We start from the raw sequence: 24,109 nt of genomic DNA on the forward strand, positions 1-24,109 counted from the left end.
ACAATTGTGCCTTATCCTTACATTCCCACCACAGAACCAGTTACTACATTCTAATATTTGATTTCCCATAATCAATGACAAAGATTAGTAGTAGAAGTTCTCCCTTTTATTATGAGCTGAGAGTCATTTATCGTAAGAGGAGTCCCTTTGCATCCAGAATCCTTTCTGTGCCCATGATGACTGCATCTGGGTATCTTTCTGTGGTATGACACTTGCATTAGCACCATCACACTGTTACCCAAGGATGATGATCTGATTTAAGTCCCCCCTTAATCAGGGGCTGGGGGATGAGGTATCCTGTAGCTAAAGGTAAAGTAGAAAAACAGTAACCTACATATATCAAAGAAGCAAAATCAAAATATTTGTCCATCAAAAAAGGGCTCCTCGGGTTTATTCTTCTTGCAAAGATCAAAAAAATCCTTGTTTATTTTGACAAAGCAACTGAATTAATTTTCTGGAGTCACCCGTTTCTGAGAATTATTACTTTGGACTTCCTTGGAGTTCTTCTTTTTCATTTTCTGGACAAGTGTCCTATTAAGAGTAAAAGGAACAAATAAATTATAAGAACCACATCCAACTTTCTGAAACTTTAAAAAAACAAACCAAAAGTTAATTACCACTTAACTTTTTATAGTAGGATATATACTCATTTCAATAAGAATAATAATAAATTAAACCTGTATGCCACCCGATTTCCATCTACTCTGGGTGGTTTGTTTATAGCTGAAAACCCAAAATCAGTGGTAGCAAAGTACTTTGTATTCAGGTGGTTTGAAATTGATTCTGTTTAGCGACCACAACTGGGATAAGCAATTCAGTCATTCAGTCAAGCAAAATATTTACTAAATGAAACCAACTTACTTTTTCATCAACTTTGTTACTGAACAGTCGCTAAATGAGGCAGTCACTAAATAAAGATTACCTTGATTCAAAACTCTGAAAATTCACAGCTAGAAACAAGGGCTATTTTCTATATTTAATATAGCACAATTTAATTGTATTGTTTTTAACGCTGATAGCACACAGCAACTTGCCAGAGAAATATTAATACAAAGTAGAACAAACAGAACAGAGATACCAAATTTAACTGCTAATAAAGAAGGGAATGGCATGAAAAGCCTATTAAGAGCTACTTTTTAAAAAGTCAGTGACAGATTTATATCAAAAAGTTGCATTTATTGCTATGTTAATGTTTTTGACACTGATATTGTCCAAAGCTCTTTGAGAAGGACTGAAGATCCACAGTCCTGCTTAAGCAGGGGGTTGGACTAGAAGACCTCCAAGGTTCCTTCCAACTCTGTTATTCTGTTAAGAATCCATTAGGAAATATTATATTCCTTAATAGGAAATTTGCAAAATGGCAAATTGAAAGCATCATACTCTTAGGTTTTTCTGGAAATGTTCTTAAATGTGCATGATGTTATTTCATTAGCTCCTGTATTCACTTATATTTCCACCTATATGCAACACTTTTCAAAAAAGCATTTGGACACAGAAGCATCTACTTACTTGTTTTTCTTGGCTTTTTTCTGTAAGAACTTAAGAGAAGTAAGGATGTGCGCCCTTTCCAAGGGCTTCTTTGTAAATTTCTTCTTTTGCTTGCTGAATGTGACATTCAGGGCAGAGGTGGGAGAAAGGAAAATAAAATAGAAACAGGTCATTAGCAAAGTTTACAATCCAGTTTCCTTCCTTGCTCCCTTTCTTTTTCCTGTTCCTTGTTGTGAACCTGTTCCTTGTTGTGAACAGAAAATGTTTATACGAGCGCACAGAATAAACTTCCTAAAGAAGCTACATTACATTCAACACATACTGTATAACCTGTCAGCAGCCCTCATTCAATTTCTAAAAGGAGGCAGTTTCCAGAACCCTGGAAACTAAAAAAGAGAAAAATAATATTTATTTAATAAGGAAAGGAAATTGGGGAGAACTCAAAACAAACAACTAAATAAAAGGCACCTTGAGCTGGGACCATATTTGTAATTTTGAAAACATGTAGTAGGCACACTCAAAAAAATGGCTGCCTTAGAAGACTTGCTTAATATGATGTGATGGATGGATGGAGAGAAGGAAAGATTGATTGATTTATATAGCTGCCCATCTCACAAGAAGTTATTCCGGGCAATAAAGATACAAAATAATAACATATGAAAAACAATCATTATTAAAAAGTTTAAAAGGCATATGGCACATAAGGGAATTAGCAAGAAAGTAATCTAAATATCTCACTGGTTAGTCACAAAGAGCCCATTTACCAGAATTAGCCTCCATCATGCCCAGCATGTCTCTACCATCCCCAAAGAACTAGTGTAGGATTCATTCGTGACAACTATAGGTAGTCCTTCACTTACAACCACTCATATAGTGACCATTCTAAATTACAATGGCACTGAAAAAAAATGACTTATGGCTGTTTTTAACACTTATGATTGTTGCAGCATCCTCATGGTTGCATGATCAAAATTTGGATGTTTGGGAACTGGTTCATATTTATGACGGTTGTGTCAACTCGTAAAGCACTCCTATGCCTGTTTTCGAGTTGCCATAAGCAGGAGGGGGAAAAAACCTGAAGGAGCAGTAGGGCAATTAAAACCAGAAGTACATTCCATGCTTATTTTACAAAGATTGTAGCCTAGGCTACCGGATCTTCTGCCCGTGAAAATCCTTCATTGGAGACTGTGAACCTGATTTATGACACACCCAGAGGGGACACAGGATCATAGGTGACCGTAAATTACATGTGGCAGAGTTGGCTTCATATGGATCAATGCCGGCATATTGCTCCTAATAAATCTTTTGGATTCTTTTGAAGCTTGGCTCAAGGCTCATGATTTAATTAGGGCAATTGTCAGAACCTTGACAGGTTGCAGTGTCCTGAGGTCATGTAATCCCCTTTTGCGACCTTCTGACAAGCGAAGTCTCAATGAACGACCATGTGATTCACTTAGCAACTGCAGTTATTGACTTAACAACCATGGCAACAAAGGTTGTAAAATGCAGCAAAACGCACGTAACAAATGTCTCGCTTAGCAGCATAAATGTTAGGCTCAATTGTGGCTGTAAGTTGAGGACTACCTGTAAATGACAATGCTTCTGGAGCTTGGTTTTGTAGCACTGCTTCCTATTTAGTTTGTTTTATTAAAGAATTCCTTCCTATTTAGTTTGTTTTATTAAAAGGATCATTAAAAGGATCATAAGGAATGGGGAACCTGGGAGATATTAAGCAAAGTTTCTAAGGACTCTGACCACTGCTTTAGATGTGATTCTATTATGCGCTTAGGATGCACTATAAGCTTTTATCCCCATCATTCTTTCAGACTATACTCCTGGGAATCCCCCACTGGAGGGGGAGTTAACATAGCAAAGAATTATCACTGAAATGAGTATGTAAAGCAGCAATCAGGCTGCCATGACATGTTTTTTCTTAACACTGGCAGATCTTTCTCTCTCTGCTGGCTCTCAAGAGCCAAAAGTGTCATCCCTGGGGTTCCCTGCTCGATCTTAACTTCAGCAGTGAGAGACCGCTAATGTGATTTCAGGCAATTGGAAACACCCAGAACACAGTGTCCTTCCCACCTTAGCTTCTTCATTCACCCTGATCCCAGAGACCGTACCTTTGCAGTTTGCGCAAGTGTTTTATGTAATCCGGGACAGGACAACCAGCTCTCTGGATAACGGAGGCTATGCTAAAAGAGAACAAAACAAGGCATGAAAGGCAGGAGGCAAATGGTGAGAACAAACCTAAAGCTGATGATTTCTAGCCAATTGCCTAAAATTTGAGGATCAAACACTCATCTGCGCCTGGCCAAGGCAGACATCAGGGATGGGCAACCTGGCCCCAAACTGTCTTAATAGCTTCTCAAATACTGTATCCAATTCCAAAAACTACTCCTCCGTGCACATGCTAAAAGCCAGGAGATGGAGAGTTCTAGTCTGGCCTTAGAAGTGAAGGTAAAATGCATGACTTTGAGCCAATCACCAGGAGACTGTGAGTTTTAATCCGGCCTTTGGCATGAAAGCTGGCTGGGTGACTCTGGGTGAATTATCAGGAGACTGGGTGACTTTGGGTGAATTATCAGGAGACTGGGAGTTCTAGTCTGGCCTTAGGTATGAAAGCTGGCTGGGTGACTTTGGGTGAATTATCAGGAGACTGGGAGTTCTAGTCTGGCCTTAGGTATGAAAGCTGGCTGGGTGACTTTGGGTGAATTATCAGGAGACTGGGAGTTCTAGTCTGGCCTTAGGTATGAAAGCTGGCTGGGTGACTTTGGGTGAATTATCAGGAGACTGGGAGTTCTAGTCTGGCCTGGGTGAGGAATTATGAAAGCCAGCTAGAATTATGACTGGGAGTTCTAGTCTGGCCTTAGGTATGAAAGCTGGCTGTGACTTTGGTGAATTATCAGAGACTGGGAGTTCAGTCTGGCCTTAGGTATGAAAGCTGGCTGGGACTTTGGGTGAATTATCAGGAGACTGGGAGTTCTAGTCTGGCCTAGGATGAAAGCTGGCTGGGTTTGGGCACCCTGGATTTTTCTACATACCCTGTTTCCCCAAAATACAACCACCCTGAAAGTAAGTGGTAGCTTGATTTTTACATGTGCACCCAAGTCCCACTCCCAATAAGCCAATAAGATCCTGCCCACTCAAGTGCACAGGTAAAAATTAAGCTAGGATAGGGGAGTGGAGCTGCCCTACTACTTACCTTCGGACAGTTTTAGCCAAGGCCTCGCACACCCCAACACCTGCCTTGCCAGCCCATTTCTTCTGCAGCCGTCAAGGCTGGCAAGGCTTTCCTGAAGGCCTCTGTAGCTGATAACAAAGCTCTGGATTGATCCGGATCTCTATTATCGGCTGCAGAGGCCTTCAAGAAAGCCTTGCCAGCCGCAGAAGTAGTTCCTGAGGGCCTCTAACAGCGAAAAGGAGGCCGGGGATGATGAACACAAGTGAGATTAGTCAGTGGATGACATCCCCCGAAAATAAGACCTGGTGCCTTTTTCGGTGGCAAAAACATATAAGACAGTGTCTTATTTTGGGGGAAATTCAGTATAAGCCAAGATACGGAGTCTGCTGCAACTGCAACTCACAACCAGAGGGTCAAGGGCCTTTTGCCATTTTGCCAACAGGCCAGGAGGGTGGAGGAGGAAATATCGTCAAGCTGGCTCATGACTCATTCTTGAAGCCTTGACTTAATGAACAATGGTCAAGCTCAAGAACAAGGTAAACGAAGCACTGAGTGGAAAAGGTACCTTCGCAGTAATGGCTTGTCATCTTCAGTAAAGAAGGTAATTGCCTTTCCTGTGTGCCCTGCCCTCCCCGTGCGACCTGTTGCAAGAGAGAACAGTATTCAGCCGAGGTGACAATAATGGGGGAGCTCCTGAAGACAGAAGCAGGGAGGTTGCAAAGACATTTCTAAACGGGAGATCTCCCTAATTCAGAATGTTAATACAAAATGGAGACCCTTGTCTGCTGCTGCTGAAAGAGACCTTACCAGGTCTGATCCAGTAAGAGATCTACCATAGATCCATTTATCTCCTGTTGTGCACCCACCCAGTCACCTTTGGTGAGATGGGCAGCTTTATAAATTTTATACATAGATACATACACACTATACATATGATTTTAGTCAGTAAATTCCCTTCCCAATTCAGATGTGTGTTCAGATAAAACCTCTGTGTGAGACACTCCGTCTTTACCACGGTTTGTTCCAAGGTCTAGGTCCAGAGGACAAGTTACATCTATTCAAGGTAGCTTATTATGCTACTGAATTGTAGCCAAATAATTATTAAACAACATGCTTTCTTTCTTTGTATTGGACAGATAGTGGGAGATGTCAACTAAAGGAAAATAATTTATAGATAGATACACTGAGTTATATGAGTCATCATCATAATATATGAGTCATCCCCACTTTGCACTTCTCAGTTACTGGATTACACATTTGAAGAGCAACAGATCAGACTTCAGTTGCGGCCTTATTTGCCAAGGTCATGATTTTATCTTCCTTAAAAGAAAAGAACAAGAGGAAGAGAGAAAGAGAGGGAACGAACCGAAAAGCTCCAAGGGACAGGCTGACATCTAAAAGGAAGTCAAATTCTATATTACAAGTTGCAGTGAAAAAGGGTTGACTGCTAAATTTGGGAGGCTTAAATGCCAAGGCAACATTTCTCTTGGAATTATGTGTAGGACACAATAGCTCCTTCTTCACTATATCGTACTCTGACCACTACGGAGAAAGCCAGGCACTAAATTTGGTGCCTGGCTTTCTGGCATACAACTATCACAAAGAGATTTAGGGTGTTCTTAGAGCAATTTTGAACTTTTTAAGGCTTTTCATAGTTTGAAACATTAGGACAATCCTTGGGGGAAATAGAATGGATGCATAAAGTAATGGAACTGGCAGAGATGGCAAAGCTAACTCTCCTTATCAAAAGAAAGACTATTTCCAGTTTTGTTTCTACTTGGAGATCATTGCTAGACTTTGTGCTCGAAATGGAAAAAAAGTGAAATTTTGAGTTTGAGTTTTTCATGACCAGATTACTTTGTTGTTATAGAAATGGCTAGTGATTACTGTTTACAGGTAGTCCTCAACTTATGACTATAATTAGCCCAAAATTTCTATTATTAACTGAGACAGTTAAGTGAGTTTTGCCCCATTTTATGATTTTTTTTCTTGCTGCAGTTGCTAAGGGAATCATTGCAGTTGTTAAGTTACTAATACCAGTTGTTAAGAGAATCTGCATTCCCCATTGATTTTGCTTGTCATAAGGACACAAAAGGAGATCACATTACGCCGGAAGACAGCAATTGTCATAAGTGTGAACCAGTTGCCAAGCATCCAAATTTGATCATGTGATCACTGGGGTGTTGCTACAGTTGTGGTAAGTGTGAAAAGCAGTCATGAGTCACTTTTTTCAGTGCCACTGTAACTTCAGTCACTAAATGAATGGTGGTAAGCCAAGGACTGTGCATATTGTAACTTTGCTTTGTAATTTACCACACCAAAAGAAGTTGGAAGTCAATGCTTTATTTTTCCCTTCACCTTTTTTCCTCTTCCTCCATTTCCTTATTGTTTTTCCTGTTATTTGTATTTTATGTTAAAATAAACTTCAATAAAGTTCTTTTTTTTTTTTAAAGGAAAGAACTGGATACAATAGCAGGACTTTCCAAACGCTGATTGGTATTGTCTCTTTTTTTGGACCAAAAGCTTCCAGGTTATTTCCTGTGAGTCTCAGCTGTGAAAGAACTGCCTTGCATTCTCCTGCTCCCCGAGTCAAATACTGAAATGATGAAATTCTCTTATTTAAAATACAGAAACCTAAACTCACCTATCCGGTGGATATATTCCACGGCACTGCTGGGGAAGTCAAAATTGATCACCATGTTCACTCCTTTGAAGTCGATCCCTCGAGCCAGCAAAGCAGTGCATATAAGGACCCAGATCTTCCCAGCTCTGAAACTGCGCACTACATTATCTCTCTAGGGAGAGGGGAAAAAATCCTTGCGTAAGCCGTGATTAAATACCTGCAGAAGCAACTTCTCTTCCACCAGAACTCAAAACACGCCTTCTTGAAGACAGCCAGTTAGCAGAGCTCTTCAAAAAGCAAGAACCAGGAAAAAAAACTACAGCAAGATAAGCAGGAACTAACAGTGGATGGAAATTAATCAAGAATAGAATCAACTAGAACTAAGGAGAAATTTCCAGACAGTGAGAACAATTAATCAGTGGAACGTCTTGCCTTGAAGTAGGATCTTCATCACTGGAGGTTTTAAGAAGAGACAGTCATTTGTCAAAAATAATATAGGTCTCCTGTGAGAGCCGAGGGGTTGGACTAGAAGACTTCCAACATCCCTTCCAACTCTGTTATTCTGTTAACTAGCTTATAAAATGTTCTTCTATACCCCAAAAAGCCTCCCTCACCTGTTGTTGAGTCCTGTCTGCATGGATGACGTCCACATTGATGCCTTCGTAAACAAGCTCATGAAACAGCTCTTTAGCCCGTTCAATAGATTGGACAAACACCAAGACTGGAGGTGTGAAGCCCTGTAATGGAAGGGAAAGAAAAGAAGAGAGCCAGGGTGAGGTGACAATTCAGACACGAAGTGCTGTAATGCTGTGACTGTCAGCTGGTCTGGTCAATTCACTCTTCAGATTCAGAAAGTACTCTTAACTCTGCATCCACGCAATCCTATCATATTCAGGGTATTCTGAAATAAGTCCAACTTAGTTTTAAAATGTTTGGGCCCATGGGATTGGGACCTATCTGAGGAAAACAAATCTTTCTAAACCTGGTAGAGTCATTGGCAGTCAATATAGACAAAAGCTTTCCCCAATCTGGTGCAGAAAGGGAGTGGGGGGAAAGAGAGAGGGTAGGCTGGCGAAGGAAGGGAAGGTAGAGGAGGAAGAAGAGAGAGAGAAATTACAGAAGGAAAAGGAAGAGAAAATATAATGTATACATATACAAGGAGTCCTTGATTTACAATAGTTCATCTGGTGACCATTCAAAGTTACAGCAGCACTGATGAAGTGACTTGTGACCGTTTTTCACACTTAAGACCGTTGCAGCATTTTCATGGCCATGTGATCAAAATTCGGCTGTTTGGCAAATGACTCATATTGGTGACAGTTGCACTGTCCCAGGGTCACGTGATCAGCTTTTATAACCCTCTTGCAATGAGGAAACCAGATTCATTTAACAACCATGTTACTAACTTAACCACTGTGGTGATTTCCTCAACAGCTAGGGCAGGAAAAGTCATAAAGTGGGGACAAAACCCAATGAACAAATGTTTCACTTAGCAACAGAAATTTTGGGCTCAGTTATGGTCAAGGACTACCTGCATCAACAGACTAAGTTACTGAGAACATTTATTTTATTCTCAGAGACCAGGCCATTATTCCTTGACTTGCACGCAAGACTGTTTCAAGGGCCAATTCTCCATTAGCCCAGCTGATCAGAATGGGAAGGCAGGGCATGTTAAGGGTTCCATCTATTAGGGAAGTACATCTGGTGGGGCCACAAAAAGGCCTTCTCCGTAGATGCCCCCTTTAAATGTGGATTCCCCGGAGATATGATTGGCCCTCACTTTGTTATTTATTCAAAGGGCTTGGGGAATCCCAAGTGGAGATGGAACTTATCAAATGGTTAATCTGATTGGGTTGCTGCTGCCATAGTGGGGAGGGAGGAAAGGGGGTTATGGGCTTTTATGTTGTGGATTTTTTTTTATTGTAAGCCACTCAGAATCACCTGCGAGTTGGGCGGCTGTATAAGTTTGTGTAATAAATAAGCAAATAATATAAATTCCAGCGTTGCCTCTTGTGCTGCAGTTTCAAGAGGGTGGCCCAACATTACCCAGTGATCTCCAAGAACCAGCAGAAATTTGGTCAGTGTCTCCCAATCTCAACTGGATGTTCTAATTCTGACATCACATAGTAGCAGAAGAAATATTAGATTCAAAGAGCAGTGAAGCTCATTCCAAAGTTCTCCCCTGATTTCTCATAGGCTAGCTATCTCATGAGATAAATAATCTTGGCTTGTTAATATGAAAATGGCTGGTTGTCTATCAGGCCTGCAAAGGTCTTTCCTCCACTTCTTTCCCTCCCTCCTTCCTTCCTTTCAACATGAAAGTACCTTAAAGAAAGGGTATTCTTGCTTGCCATTTCAAGTGAATTATCTATATCTCTAATGGCTTCTAACTTCCTCTTCTAAAACATTTGCATTCCTTGAAGGTGTTCTATTCATTTATTCTGCTTTATGAACATATCCGGTTGATTCATCGCAGAAAACTCCCAAATAGACAGTCTCAGCATGAAAAATAAATTACCTTTTTTACAAGATTCCTCATAGCTAACAATTTTCCTGTCTCTGATCCAACGAATAGGAGCTCTTGATCCACCGTCTCGACTGCAGCATTTCTGAAGCAAAAAAGTCAAAGATCTGTGTCAGTTCTGAAGGCAGTCCAGGCTTAATAAATATTTTTTTACAATGAACTTCCTTCTATATTTGCCTTGTGCCTTTCGGGAAATGTCGCAAGGGGTCCAGAAAACAATTTCCATTAAAATGTCCTAAAGGTACTTTTCAAAACTGGACTTTTTTTCTGATGCCTTTTCAACTGGACTTTCTTGTTTTTTTTTTCTTTGAAATAGTTTCACTTCCTATTCAAGAAGCCTCTTCAGCTCACACTGGTGCTTCGGTGAGAAATGGAAACATTTTGAAGGAAAAACCCCAAGGAAGTCCAATTGCCTTTTGGAAATGGACCTTTGGTACAACCATGACTTGGATAATTGAGAACCTCCATAGATTTTCATTAAAATATTTTCTCATTCCTCCTTCCCAACTAAAAGATGATCCTAGCCTTTCTTTCCACTGATAACATAGAGGCAATGCATATGGAATCATCCTTTGGGGGGTGAGGAAGGGGAGGAAGTCTACCTTACCCTGTTCTCAACAGAATGGTTATTAGTTACATTTTACAGATGCCAAATCCTTGCCAAACGCACAGCCTATTTTACAGGTGGACGGGATCACTATATATTGCAACCTGTTGCTTTGTTCTACCTGGAAATTACAACCAACAAAATAAAGAGAATACATGTAGCTCAGGGTTGAAATGTGGAGCTCCTGGTGATCTCTGAGCTTGGTTGCAGATGCTTCATTACCAACTAGATAACATGCACATGTCGGTGAATGTGGGATTTGCACCCTGTTTATATACATTAGCTTGACCTGCCAGTATTAGTGGAGCGCTATTTTTTTCCATGGTAATACATTCACTGTTGTTTTCTGCTTGATAATTTGTCTGGGTGTCAATCCCTGCTTATCTGGTTTCTGGTTTCTAGAAAGGATGTGCAACAGATATTTGGGGCTCAACTGTGGTCAATTTCATTCTAAGCAAATATCAAAATGAAAATGACGTCTTTGGTCTTGTTTTCTTCTTGGTTTATTTTTCTCTTTTGAATGGCATGAAAACACGGTTTATCTCAATGTGCCTATTGATGGTGGCTTTCTCTGAGCGCCAGGCTTCCAGCCAATTCTCTAGTGTTTTTGGATTTAGCCTAGTCTAGGATGCTCGGCTTCCTAGTTGAAAGTATGGCTGAGTCTGTCCATGTGTTGTAAGATTAAGGGGAACACCAAAGACGTCACAAAATAAAAAGAGTTTAGTGAGCAGAGTTCACAGAAGAAGAAGCAGCTCAGCATCAGTAACCACTTAGAGCAGCCTTGCCCCCCTTCTGTATGTGGGAATGACCTTGGGAGACAGGAGGAAGACCTGCAGCCTAGACCAGTGGTCCCCAACCTTTTTTGTGACCAGGGACCAGTTTCAAGCACAAACACTTTTTCAAGGACCGGGGGAGGAGAATCCTGAGTTTGGTGGTTTGCTTGCAGACGTTTCATTACCTGACTAGGTAACATCTGATGTTGTCGGGTAATAAAACGTCTGCCAGCAAACCACCAAGTTCAGGAGCGCCTCGGCCCTGCCTCCCTCAGCCCCATCCCTCAGGTGTCTCCCTCCCTCCCTCAGGTATCTGCCTCGTTCCTCTCTCAGTCGCTCTCTCGCTGCTCCACCAGCCCAGGAAGAAACTGCTTCAAAGAAGCCGGGGGGGGCTTTTCCTGTCGCCACAGCTCCTCCGAGCACCGTTTACCCCACGCCGCCCGCCCGTGCGCAGTTCAATCCACAGTGCTCCGTTCTGCCTGCCTGCCTTCTTCGTTTCGGAGCAGCTTCAGCTGATAAAAGAGACAAATAGTTATTATTCTCAGCCGAAGCTGCTCCGAAACGAGGAAGGCAGGCAGGCAGGCAGAACGGGCACTGAATTGAAGCACGCGCGGGCGGGCGGGTGGGGTAAATGGGCGCTCGGAGGAGCTGCGGCGACAGGAAAAGCCCCCCGGCTTCTTTGAAGCAGTTTCTTCCTGGGCTGGTGGAGCAGCGAGAGAGCGACTGAGAGAGGAACGAGGCGGGAGGAAACCGAAGCTGCTGAGCCAGAGAGCAGGACAGGCTTCGGTTGCTTCCTCCCTCCCCTTCTCTCATTTGTGTCCTTGATCCCTGATCCCAGCAGCATTCACCGAAGGCGAAGAAAGCCGCCATTTTTTTAAAAAAATTTCTTTGCGGCCCAGTACAGAGTGCTCCACGGACCAGTACCAGTCCGTGGCCCAGTGGTTGAGGACCCCTGGCCTAGACAACCCTCTGATAAATGAAATTTGAGTCCAAAGGACTTTGTATGTCAAAAAGCCAAGCAGCCTCTTTAACTTAACTCAAAAAGAATTCTTTATTGGCCAAGTGTGATTGGACACACAAGGAATTTGTCTTTGCACCAAAGACAAATTCCTTGTGTGTCCAATCACACTTGGCCAATAAAGAACTCTATTCTATTCAACTGCTTGTCTGTTCAGCAGATCAAGGAACAGCAATGGAAACTGCCCAGAATAGGAAGAGGAACAATGGAACTCGGTGGGAAGAATTTGATTCCAGAGCAGGAAGTGAATGAGCTCAGGAAGTGAATGAGCTAGAGATCAGGCAAGGAGAACGAATTATCTGCTAGAGCAATCAACTTTCAGTCAGGGAAGAGACAACCTTTAGTCCCCACACTCACCTTGCTCCAATGGATACAGATATGATATTGTCAAGATTGAGTTTACACCACTGCTCCACATCATGTGCAAATGTTGCACTGAACATGGCTCTCTTGACAACATGGGAGGAACAGGCCAAGAAGATGGTAGCCAGCTGGTCTCGGAATCCTGTTTTCCCATCTTCAAACAATTTGTCTGACTCATCGACTACCAGCCATTCCACTCTAGGGCAGAAGATAAGGCTGCAATTAGGAGGTTTAATACGTGGCGTCTCACATAGACAGCAAAATCAGATCACTGCTCAATGCCACATTCCACATGGCCTTATTAAGGCTGGTGAGCAAATATCAGAATGAAAGGTTATGGATATTTAATTATTTGCTAATATATACTCAACTTTTCTTATAAGTTCCTCTGTGACTAACACTGTTTCTCCCACGTTTCTTCATAACCACCCTGAAACCCAGAAGTGCTTTTTCAGGAGGCAACTGGACTTTCTTGTTTTTTCTTTTGAAGACACATCCAAGAAGTTTCTTCAGCTCTGACAGGATAGTGGGGAATAGAAGGATTTATATTCCTTGAAGACAATAGGTCATTTGCATCTTTTTAGAGGGTCGTTGAAGCATTTTGAGGTTTTTCTGTGTCCACAGGGTGGGAATAGGACTTGATTTCCAGAGGAAAGAATTGTAGACTACAGGAACGAGGAACACTACTCAGGTGATCCTAAGGACATAGATAAACCTCCAAGCGGCCTCAACGATCCTCTAAAAGGATGCAAATGACCAGCTGTCTGCAAGGAGTATAAACCCTTCCATTCCCCACCATCCAGTCAGAGCTGAAGAAGCTTCTTGGATGAGAAGTGAAATGTCTTCAAAGAAAAAAAACAGAAAGTCCAGTTGCCTCCTGAAAAAGCACCTTTGGGACAACCATGGCCTGGATGACTAAGAAACTCTATAGACTTTTCACCACCCTGAAATATTATTACTTGCTGAGCTTTTCTGCCACAGGCCAGAAAAATTATGCAACTTTTATGCATGTTTATTTTATACATGCAATATAAACTTTAACTGGCATGGGATTGATTTGAATCAACGTATTTAGGCCAAATTAAATCTACAAACAGCACTAAATATTTCTGCAGGTCCATCTCTTAGTGAATACTACCAAATACAGGGGTATATTAAAAAAAGGAGGGGGTTTCTATTCCTTTTTACCTGGTCAGATCTATGGCTGGAGGGTCTTGTTTCAGCAGATAGATAAGTCGGTTTGGAGTAGTCACCAAAATATCTGTAGAAAAAGCAACCGTTAAGAAGAGTCAGAAGAAGCAAGTTGATGGGAATTGAATATGGATCCCTGTTTCCCCTGTTTATTTCTATCTTACCAAATTTCTGAGAAGATTTTGGCCCGAACTTCTTTGCTGTTTCAGCAGCTTTGTGAATCAAATGTATCCTGAAGCCAATGCCCTCAGACAACTTAAGTAGCTCTCTGTGGGTCTAAAAGGGAGACGAATCAGACACACAGCTGAAATATAGATTTAAATATCCGAAGAGTCACTATTATTTTCAGAAGCAGAAAAATTAAGCACAGAAAATAAATATACCGGGGGACCATCATAATGGAATAACAGGGAACTGAAGCCTTTTTCAGTTCATTGGGATATTGAGTAAAGATTATTTAATTAGTTTTCAACTCTTGATTTGCAACATTATTTGCTACATTCTAACTCAGGGGCCTTCAAATTTGACGGCTTTAAGACTTGTGGGCTTCAACTCCCAGAATTCCTCCTCCAATCATGTTAGCTCAGGAATTCTGGATGTTGAAGTCCACAAGTCTTAAACTTGCCAAGTTTGAAGACCCTTGTTCTAACTACTGAGCTGCAGTGGCGCAGTGGGTAGAGTGCAGTACTGCAGGCTACTTCTGCTGACTGCAATTTGGCAGTTCAAATATCACCAGGTTCAAGGTTGACTCAGCCTTCCGAGGTGGGTAAAATGAGGACCCAGATTGTTGGGGGCAATATGCTGACTTTGTAAACCATTTAGAGAGGGCTGTAAAGCACTGTGAAGTGGTATATAAGTCTAAGTGCTCTTGCTATTATCTGGAGGATAGTCACTGAGGAGGTACATGTAGTCCTCGCTTAATGACTGGCTGTTTTAAGTAATAATGGAATTTTTTAAAAGCTACTTACGATCTGTACTCAAAGTTATGATTGCTGCACCCTCCTAAGGCCATATTTTCACATTTCCGGCACTTGGCAAGTAGCTCGCATTTACAACTAGTTGCAGTGTGCTGCACATGACTGTGATTTACGATGTTTTTTTTTTTTGCTGCTTTCTGTCAGAAAACATCAAAAAACAACCATCGGATATGCTGGATTTGCTTAACCACCACGTGATTAATTTAATGATTGCCGTGACTCACTTAAGGACCTTCATAAAAACAGTCCTAAAATTGACTCAGGTCACATGGGATCCTGCTTAACAATTTATAAGCAAAATTCTGGGTTCGACTGTGATCATAAGTTGAGGACTACCCAGGGATATATATGCCCGTCATGTGGGATGTAGCCGGAGAGGCATGCTCCAGGTTTCACCTGCACAAGTGCCGTGTGGCAGAGCCCAAGAGGGGAGCCATTTCTGACATTTTCCCTTTGGGGCATCATTCCCCAGAGATTTATTTTAACCCTGCTGGCCTTTTGCAAGGCATTAAAAACCTTACTTTGCTATCGAGCCTGGGGCCCTGACAGTATGGGTAAGTCCGTTTCTTGTCCACGTCTGAGTTAAATGGGGTGTTCTTGCTTGTTGTATTATTTTGTGTTGTTTCTGTTGTTTCTTAACAATGGTTGTTTTTTAAAGTTATGTTTTTCATTCTGTTTCTACTGTTAGCTGTCCAGAGTCATGCAGTTCAGATGGGCAGTCAGATCGATTCATTAAATAAATAAAACCAAGATCTTACATGGGTGCATGTTTACTTACGTATTTATTATTTGTTAAGATTTATACTTCACTAAAAGTACTTGGAAATGACTGCAGTCTGGTCTGACTTTGAGCAACAAATAATAAAAGACAAGTAGCAACCAACAGACAATAAAGCAACTTCCACAAACTATGTACCTTCTCAGATAAGGGAAGATTCTCCGAAGGTTTTTAACTGAGGGGCGAACACTGGAAGAACACTCTCTCCTCCCATTTTCACTTCACAACCACCCTGTGGTGTAGGCTGGATGAAGAGAGAATGACTGGACTAAGCTGCCCCCCACCCACCCACATCTAAGGGAACTTCTGCGCCTGAGAATAGCCACGAATTGTCTTCCTGCTCTTAGACCAGGGGTCACCAACCTTGCAACTTTAAGACTTGTGGACTTCAACTCCCAGAATTCCTCAGCTAGCATGAGAGTTGAATCCACAGGTCTTAAAGTTGCTAAGTTTGGAGACTCCTGTCTTAGACTAACACCTTCATCACCCTGCTGTTCCTACTGTGCTTTGCTCAAACAGCCTACTGCCCATTTGAGCGTATCTTTTTTTTCATTTCATTTATAACCATTTTTATTAGTTTATAATATAGCACACATGCAAAAATATCAAAGTAAATAACAGGAAAAATAGGGAAGGAAAAAGGGAAAAGTGGGGGAAAGAAGATGGAAAAAAAGAAAGAAAAGGCATTGACTTCGGACTCCCTTCGGTGCAGTGGAATAAGGCATTGACATCAAACCTCAACTTTTTTACTTCTACATAATAGTTTAAACTAGCCATTTCTACAACAACAAAAAATATATTTAATTGGTAAAATCCAAAATCAAAGTTTTTGTTCCATCTGAACATATCTTTAAGCCAAATTTAGAAGACGGAAGTCACCTTACCTGACTAGCAAGTTCCCGTGTGGGCGACAGCACAAGAGCTCTGAAACCTTTATTCATGGGCTGCTTGAGGTGGGTCAAAATGGGAATGCTGAATGCCAACGTCTTCCCTGAGCCAGTGGGAGCACAAGCCAGGAGCTCACGACCCTGGGAGGCAAAAGGAAAGGAACAAGGCTCCGCTTGAACACAAAGAGTATATAAACGGTGCATGAAAAGTGGCCAAAGGAAGGGTCATAGCAGGTGGGTGAATTTCAGTTCTCCAGGCTGGCATTTCTAACACCCTCAGGGAACCAAGCACTCACGACAATTATGCCCATCAACCTGACATCAGTCTTATGTGGTAGCCCCCCATCAATCCTTCCATTAGAAAGGCAACAACAAGGCATTTATTATAGTGAAGTTGTGTTGCAGGCCTCATTCTGGAAGGAAAAAAATGACCAGTAAATCAAAGCATCACTAAACAAGGGATCATCCATATTCTTGATATCCTCAAGAATATTAGTTGTGTAAAAGATCCATAGATGTGCCAGTTGTTGGAAAGATACAACTGGCAGCTACTGCACTGTACAGCTAACTCTTGTCTTACAACATTTAGTGACTGTTCAAAGTTACAACGGCACTGAAAAAAGTGACTAATGACTGTTTTTCACACTTACAATCATTGTAGGAACCCCATGGTCACATGATCAAAATTCAGAAGCTTGGCAACTGGCTCCTATTTTTGACAATTGCAGTGTCCCAGGGTCATGTGATCTACTTTTGTGACCTTCTGACAAGTAAAGTCAATGGGGAAGCCAGATTCACTTAGCAACCACATTGCCACCTTAACAAATGCAATGATTCACTTAACAATGGTGGCAAGAAGTCATAAAATGGGGAAAACTCACTTAACAAATGTTTCAAGTAGCAACATAATTTGGGGGCTCAGTTATGGTTGTAACTTGAGCCTGTGCAGGTAACCCTCAATTTACAACCCTTTGTTGAGTGACTGTTCAAAGTCACAATGGCATTGAAAAAAAGTGACTTATGATCTCACAGTTATGACCGTCTCAGCATCCCCACTGTCACATGGTTGAAATCCGTGTGCTTGGCAACTGGCAGGTATATAAAACAGCTGCAGCATCCTGGCATCAGCTAATCACCATTTGTGACCTTCCCAGCCAGTGTTTCACAAGCAAAATCAATGGGTGAAACTTGTCATGCCCCTTTTGGAATCTGATTCTGAGGGGGAGGTCGAGCAGCTGACAGGGAGTGGGAGTGTGGCTCCAGTGGCTGTGGAAAAAACGGGGGAAGGGCACAGTCCAGCTGGGCATTCAGAGGAAGACCCAGGGCCACCCCCTCTTTATCCTAGGGCATGCAGGGAGGAATGAAGAAGGGAGCAACATGGCTTACGGGAGAGAAAAAGGCCCTGATCCCTTTCATTAGTTGCAGCTGGGAGAACAGGATATACGTGGTGCATTTTACACAGCTCCTTGCTGGAAGCAAAGCATGCATTATCTTCATAGAGGCTTATCTGGGTTTTGGTGTCCTCCCAACTATGATAGCTGCGTTATCTTGTGGAACTCTGCAATTTATCATCCTGGCCTGCCAAGTTTATGACTTCAGTGTGGTTTGTGTTGGTTTTTACTTATAATTTATACGTACTTTGGGTTTGGACTGAATTTCTTCCCTTTAAAAACTGTTCTTGGGAGAGCATTTTCTCCTGCTTTTATGACTTTGTTGCTTTTGTGCCATACCCTGAGTCATCACAACCAGATTCACTTAGAGCCTATGCAATTCGTTTAACAATTGCATTGATTTGCGTAACAAGTATGACAAAAAAGGGTTTTAAAATCAGGGGTGAATCATTTAACAACCACCTTGCTTAGCAATGGAAATTCTGGTCGTAATTGTGGTTGTAAGTCAAGGACTACCTGTGTAAGTATGTGTGTGTGGGCACACATGAGCACAATTCCTCTTTCATAGTGTGCCCTAAAGCATATCACTGCAACAACATCACCGTTTTCTCTCAGAGGGGAATATAAGTGGGACACACATGTAGCATGATGGGAATAGCTTGCATCTGAATTGGTGTAGGAATCTGGAATCCAGCAGCTTCAATATTCTGCATAATCTTAGAGTGGATTTTATATTCTCTTCCAAGTTCTTCAAAGGAAGCGATTGGGTCTGGGAGATCTGTGCCTTGAATGTAGATTTTGTGCTTATTTCTGAAATGATTTATCTGGGAAAAGGTAAGAGAAAGATTAAATTTTATTTAAATGTAATTTTCATATTAAATGTCAATAACTTAGATGAAAACTTCATCTCCATTTCAACTGAATGCCTTATTATTATTTTTGAAAAAATATATTATTTTGAAAAAATAGCAAGTATATCTTCATTCACTGATTGTTTATTTTTAGAGAACATGCCAAAAGAGAAGCAACTCACCTTTTCTTGTCTAACTTGTTTTAATTTCTTTGTTTTGGGTTCCTTTTTACCCTTGCTTTTTGGAATGTCAAGTTTTGCCTCCAGAGTGGACATCCATAATATACCATCATTTTCAGTACCAGGAATTACAGCAACTGTTTCTGAAAGTTACAAGAACATCATCAAAGCAGTGCTTCTCAACCAGTGGTCTGCAGACTACTGGAGGGCCACGATGTTGTCACAGAGCATCCATGAAGGCTTGAAGAAATGTTCTGATTTAAATATTGAGTTAAGTCTTAGGGATCCATAGCCACAAAAGGTATTCAAAGGGAAATTATTATGATGACTATGAAATGGATGCACAAAAAGGAGTGGTAAACCAACCGATACACTGTCTGTAAATATATGAAGAATGATGATGTTTTTTATGTTATGTTTTATGTTTTATGTGTTTTTGTTTGTCGTTAAAATCAATAAAAACTTTTATTTTTTTAAAAAAAAGGTATTCAAAGGGAAAGTGATGACCCAGGGTATATCAGAAATATACCAAAATCCAAACCATAACTAAAAATCCTTTAATGCCTTCAACTTGGCTTCACTGTTAAATTGTTCACAGTGGAGAAGTAAAACTATCTTCAAAATAACATTTCAAAGGCAAGAAACACAATTCACAGCCAAAGAGCCGATAACGAAGCAGAAACCAAAAACAAACCGTAAATCAAGTTCCTCAACAGACTAGAATAAATAATTGCCGTTGGAAGAACACCAACCAAGATAAACCTTCCTTCAAACTAAAACCCTTGTCTCCAGCCTCTGTTAGCAGGCAGGCTGACACTCTTATGCAAATCTCCCACCTGCAACCCATTAAGAGGATCATGGACCTCTCCTCCCGAGTAGACCACGTTTTACCCTGATCCTCTCCTCCCTGTGTGCCCTAGGATGGATAGGGGATGGGCCTGGGTTCTCCTCTGACTGCTCAGCTAGCCTCTGCCCTTCCCTCAGCCTCCTCCACCACCTCTGGAGCCACCCTTCCACTCCCTGTTGGCTGTTCCTCCTCTTCCTCAGAGTCAGTCTCCACCAGGGGCATGACAGGGGGTCCAGGGAAGAAAAGGTTGAGAACCACTGATCTAAACCTCAAATAAGAATAAAACTAATCTGCTGCAATGGCCACTATTTAAGATATTTTATATTAGATTCTGCAACCTGGTCTCCTTTAAGTACATTGGTCCACAATGCACGTTGTTTCAAAAGTTATGGGAACTGAATTTCATTTTATACACATTGTCCATTTTATAGGATCCAATGTGAGTCAGTCACCAGGACCAGAAGTTTAGCCTTCCGAGTTTTCAGATTCGTGCTAGAGCCCATCCTGAGATAACTTCTCCCTAGCAGTGTGTGCTTTGGGCTATTCGGTGTGTGTTTTCAATACGGTGCCTGTTGTGTGTGACTTTTTAGATGTTGATTGGGGTGTTGATGGCTGGCTATTAAATTGTTGGCTGTTATTTCCTTTTAATGCCAAGTCCTCACTTCCTAAGTACTTGATATGTGATATACCACATGGGTATGGGTATGCATGTGTAAGATCAATTTTGGGATGAATGCCTTAGCCTAGGTGATTGTTCTAACTCAATGAAAACATGTAATCTATATATTCTGGTCCAGTTTTACATATACATCTGTATAAAATAGAACTCTTATTGCTTTTCTTACAAAATAAAGTCTAAGCCACATAGATCAAAACTGTAATAAACGTAAAAAATATCAAGACACAAAGAAACAACTACAACTTTCATGCAACTCAATGAAAATAAAAAATAATTTAATATTTTTTGAAGTTACTGAGTAGCCAGCCCTTCCTTACCTTGGCCTTTTTTCTTTTTTCCCCTCCCCTTGGTACTTTGTCCATCTCCTTTTCTCTTCTTTGCAGCCTGTGTTTTCTGTGGTACTGCTCCCTCTTCAAGGGGCAAATTAGACAGTTCTAATGTTTTGGTTTGAGCTTCATGGAGTTCGTTTTCTTTTCTTTTCTTTCCAAAAAAATCAAGAGATCCAAGAATCTCTGATGTTTCTGTTGCTTCTTTAGTTCTTAGTACCTGAAATTAAATAGAGCCAGTTTCTTCAGGGTAAAACTAACAGAATTTAATTTGCAGTTTCCACTTGGCTTCTATATTCCCAGAGAGAACTAAGGGCCAATAACATGCATAGGCAAAACGAAACAAAAATTAGAAGCAATTTTTGATCAATTAGCACTGCCCTATTTGATCCCCTTTACAGAGTTATTTTGTATTTGCATGTGTCTGCTTGCTCTAGCTGGATTTTTTCATCACACATAAACTTACACTCACATTAACAAAATATAATTACTGTGTCGCAAGGAATGCTATCCCCAAATAAACTATTCATATAAATGAAACAATGGCCTGCCCCATGCAGGAGCTGAACTACTTATTTTCCAAATCACTTTTAGCCCAATCTAAAATATAACGGAAATCTAACCACCCTGAGCTCTTTGTAGTTAAGATGTCCTATCCAACAGCAGACTGGAAATTTAGCAATATTTCTAAAGATTTATAGTCAACCTACATCAGTTCGTTTAGTGACTGTTCACTTGCACTGAAAAAAGTGACTTATGGCTGTTTTTCAGTTATGACCTTTGCAGCATCCCCCCCCCCACCAGTCATGTTATCAAAATTAGGATGCTTGGCAATTGGCATGTATTTATGATGGTTGCAGTGTCCCAAGGTAACGTGATTATTATTTGCAACCAAGCAAAGTCAATGGGGAAGCCAAATTCACTTAACCACCATGTTAACTGATCGGAAAGATAGTTTAATGATGAACAGAACCACCAGCTGTCCTGGGTCAGTGAAAGTATTGCTTTGTTGAGTACATGGATTTTTATACAGTTTGTTCTACAGCATTTTGTAATTTAGAGGCTTGTTTTGTATATTTGTTATTTGGTTTTAATTAGTTTGTCTCACGAAGGCCAGCAATGGGTCTAAAGTGCTGTCTTCCTTGCATTTTTAATCTTGCTTAACACATGTAATTAATCCAAGATGCTGGCTTCCTTGGGGTTTTAATCCTGTCTTGAATGGATTACCAAATCTGCATTTTTAAAAGGTGGCCTCCTGTTTCTTGGGGGGGAGGGAGGTGGGGTCTGGTTTCTGTCTTTTAAGAGCATGTTTCTCTATTTCTCATTTAGGGAAATATAATATTCTGCCTTTTTAATATTCTGAAAATATTTCATTCTTCAGGGTGGGGGTGGGGATTCCCTCAATTGGGTTGTTAGGAATATTTTAGAAACGTTGTTTTATATATTTATGTGTGTGTGTGTGTGCGCGCGCGTGTGTGTATAGCAAGGAGCCTGGGCACGGCTTAGCTCAACTGTTCTGTACCAAAGCTGGTTGCTGCTGTGAAACTAAAACGGAAACTCATCTCCTCTGCTTGTGTTTTGCATTTGGTACAGATTTCCTTTCAGGTGGGGAGGGGGAGTAGAACTCCTTAGCATCAGAGCATATTAATAATAATAGAGGAAATAATAATGCTCTGATGGTCATTTCGAAAAATCCTTTCTTAGTGAGCACCTAGGAGCCAAGAGGAACATACGTGCCAAATTTCAAGTTTGTAGGCTTTATGGTTCTGGAGATTTTGTGATGATGCATGAGTGGTATTTCGCATATAGATTAGATTATATTAGATTATATTAGATTAGATAGATTAGAGAGATAGATAGATAGATTAGATAGATAGATAGATATATTTGATAGATTACATAGAATAGATAGATACACACACACACACATTTTGTTAGAGATACAAAAACATTTTCTTAGAATAGACAATTTTCCAATAATGTTCATAGAGACAAAACGCTTTCTGAAGAGTGCCGTCCATTCATTTCGGACTCAACTCCAATCAATGGAGGGAGAATTTTCCAGTTTTACCCTCCACACACAGCCTCCCTCGCTCAGCCGTGGACGTCTGCCCAAAGACGGGGACGCGACCTCCGTTCCTCACCCCGAAACGCTCAGCGTCCCGCCTGAAGCGCCTCACGTCGAATTTGGCTCCAGCGCCCAGTTTCCGGAAGAGCTCGTGGGCATCCATGCCGCTCGCCTCCGCTTCCCGGCCTGCACCGCGCGGCCGCACTCGTGTTGCCCGGCAACCGGGAACTCGAAGGACCAATGGAAAGGGGAAAGCGACGCGAAAACAGCCATAGAGCCGATAGGGGAGAGAGTCACTCTTCCGTCCTTTCTTAGGCTTATCAATCAAGACAATCAAGATCGGTTTAAGACTTCCGGTTTTCATTCTAAGGCCTTAAAGGAATAGTTTTCCAAGTAACCCCATGCACTTATGAATGGAATTTAATGGGATTTATTCCTAATAAGAAAGTATAATAAAGTAGTATTTCTCAAACTCAGCATCCTTAAAGAATTCCCTAGCCAGCTAGAATTCTGGGAGTTAAAGTCCACATATTTTAAAATTGCTGAATTGAGAAACACTGGTAATGTAGTATAGGGATAGAGATTCAGACCGCATTAGATAAAGCAAGGGTCTTCAAACTTGCCAAGTTTAAGACTTGTGGACTTCAACCTCCAGAATTCCTGAGCTAACATGACTGGAGAAGGAATTCTGGGAGTTGAAGTCCACAAGTCTTAAAGCTGTCAAGTTTGAAGACCCCTGAAGTCTCAGTTGAATTCAGTGAGGCTTACTCCTATGTCCCTAATAGATCTTCAGAAAATGTTAAAAAATCTAACTCCCTCTTTGAAAGCAGATATATAAAGAATAAACAAGCCCTTCTATCGCACTTCATCTAGGTTGCACTGCCCTTTTTAAATACATGTTATATTTTATTTGAATTTATTAGCCACTCAATTCCAATAGACTCTTTTAGTTAGCTTTTCCATCCTCTGCTGCTTTAAAATGGGACCCAGAAGAATCAGGTTTACAGTTTGGAGATTGTTTTCTCTTATTTTCAAGGGCCACGTGCCAGGCATTTATTTTACTAGTCTCCTGAATACCAGGAGAGGGCACTCTAGAAACACAACAAAACTTATCTCTGCTGAAAAAGCCAGAATTTCTCCAGCCCTTTTTAATAACATGCATCAGCAGCACCTATTAATTTCCAAAATGTTATTTCCATTTTCTGAGCAAAAATTGAATTATGGTTTGATGAATAAGTATCATAAAGCAGGGGGGTTATAATTTAGCAGATATTCATTTCTCATTATAAACAGGATTTGCGTAAATGTTATTCCAATTGTAATTGAAAATATATAATATATAACATTAATTATAA

The 24,109-nt window shown here is 41.0% G+C and overlaps 1 protein-coding gene across 1 annotated transcript; it reads right to left on the reverse strand.

The window, feature by feature from the left end:
* Nucleotides 1-91: 91 nt before the first annotated feature.
* Nucleotides 92-22,960, reverse strand: DDX52 (DExD-box helicase 52). Its single transcript, XM_087956624.1, has 15 exons — nt 22,831-22,960; nt 20,678-20,906; nt 18,838-18,977; nt 18,443-18,628; nt 16,411-16,554; nt 13,936-14,047; nt 13,769-13,841; nt 12,575-12,778; nt 9,814-9,904; nt 7,910-8,032; nt 7,317-7,467; nt 5,238-5,313; nt 3,612-3,683; nt 1,510-1,602; nt 92-531 (listed from the first exon to the last, which is right to left on the reverse strand). Exons 1-15 carry the CDS (start codon nt 22,915-22,917, stop codon nt 447-449), a joined length of 1,866 nt encoding a protein of 621 aa, XP_087812750.1. The 5' UTR covers nt 22,918-22,960; the 3' UTR covers nt 92-446.
* Between the last annotated feature and the right edge of the window lie 1,149 nt (nt 22,961-24,109).

This window comes from Notechis scutatus, chromosome 1 (assembly GCF_049901735.1).
Source record: "Notechis scutatus isolate UNSWTSFEM ecotype Mainland chromosome 1, rNotScu1.2, whole genome shotgun sequence".
In the NCBI taxonomy this organism is placed as follows: domain Eukaryota; kingdom Metazoa; phylum Chordata; class Lepidosauria; order Squamata; family Elapidae; genus Notechis; species Notechis scutatus.

Coding starts and splice junctions, on each gene's coding strand:
- DDX52 (XM_087956624.1), bottom strand. CDS start 22,917: ATGGATGCCCACGAGCTCTTCCGGAAACTGGGCGCTGGAGCCAAATTC. Junction 18,978..20,677: donor AAAAAAGAAAAAAGGCCAAG/GTAAGGAAGGGC, acceptor TGTAACTTTCAG/AAACAGTTGCTGTAATTCCT. Junction 9,905..12,574: donor TCTGTATCCATTGGAGCAAG/GTGAGTGTGGGG, acceptor TTTTTGCTTCAG/AAATGCTGCAGTCGAGACGG.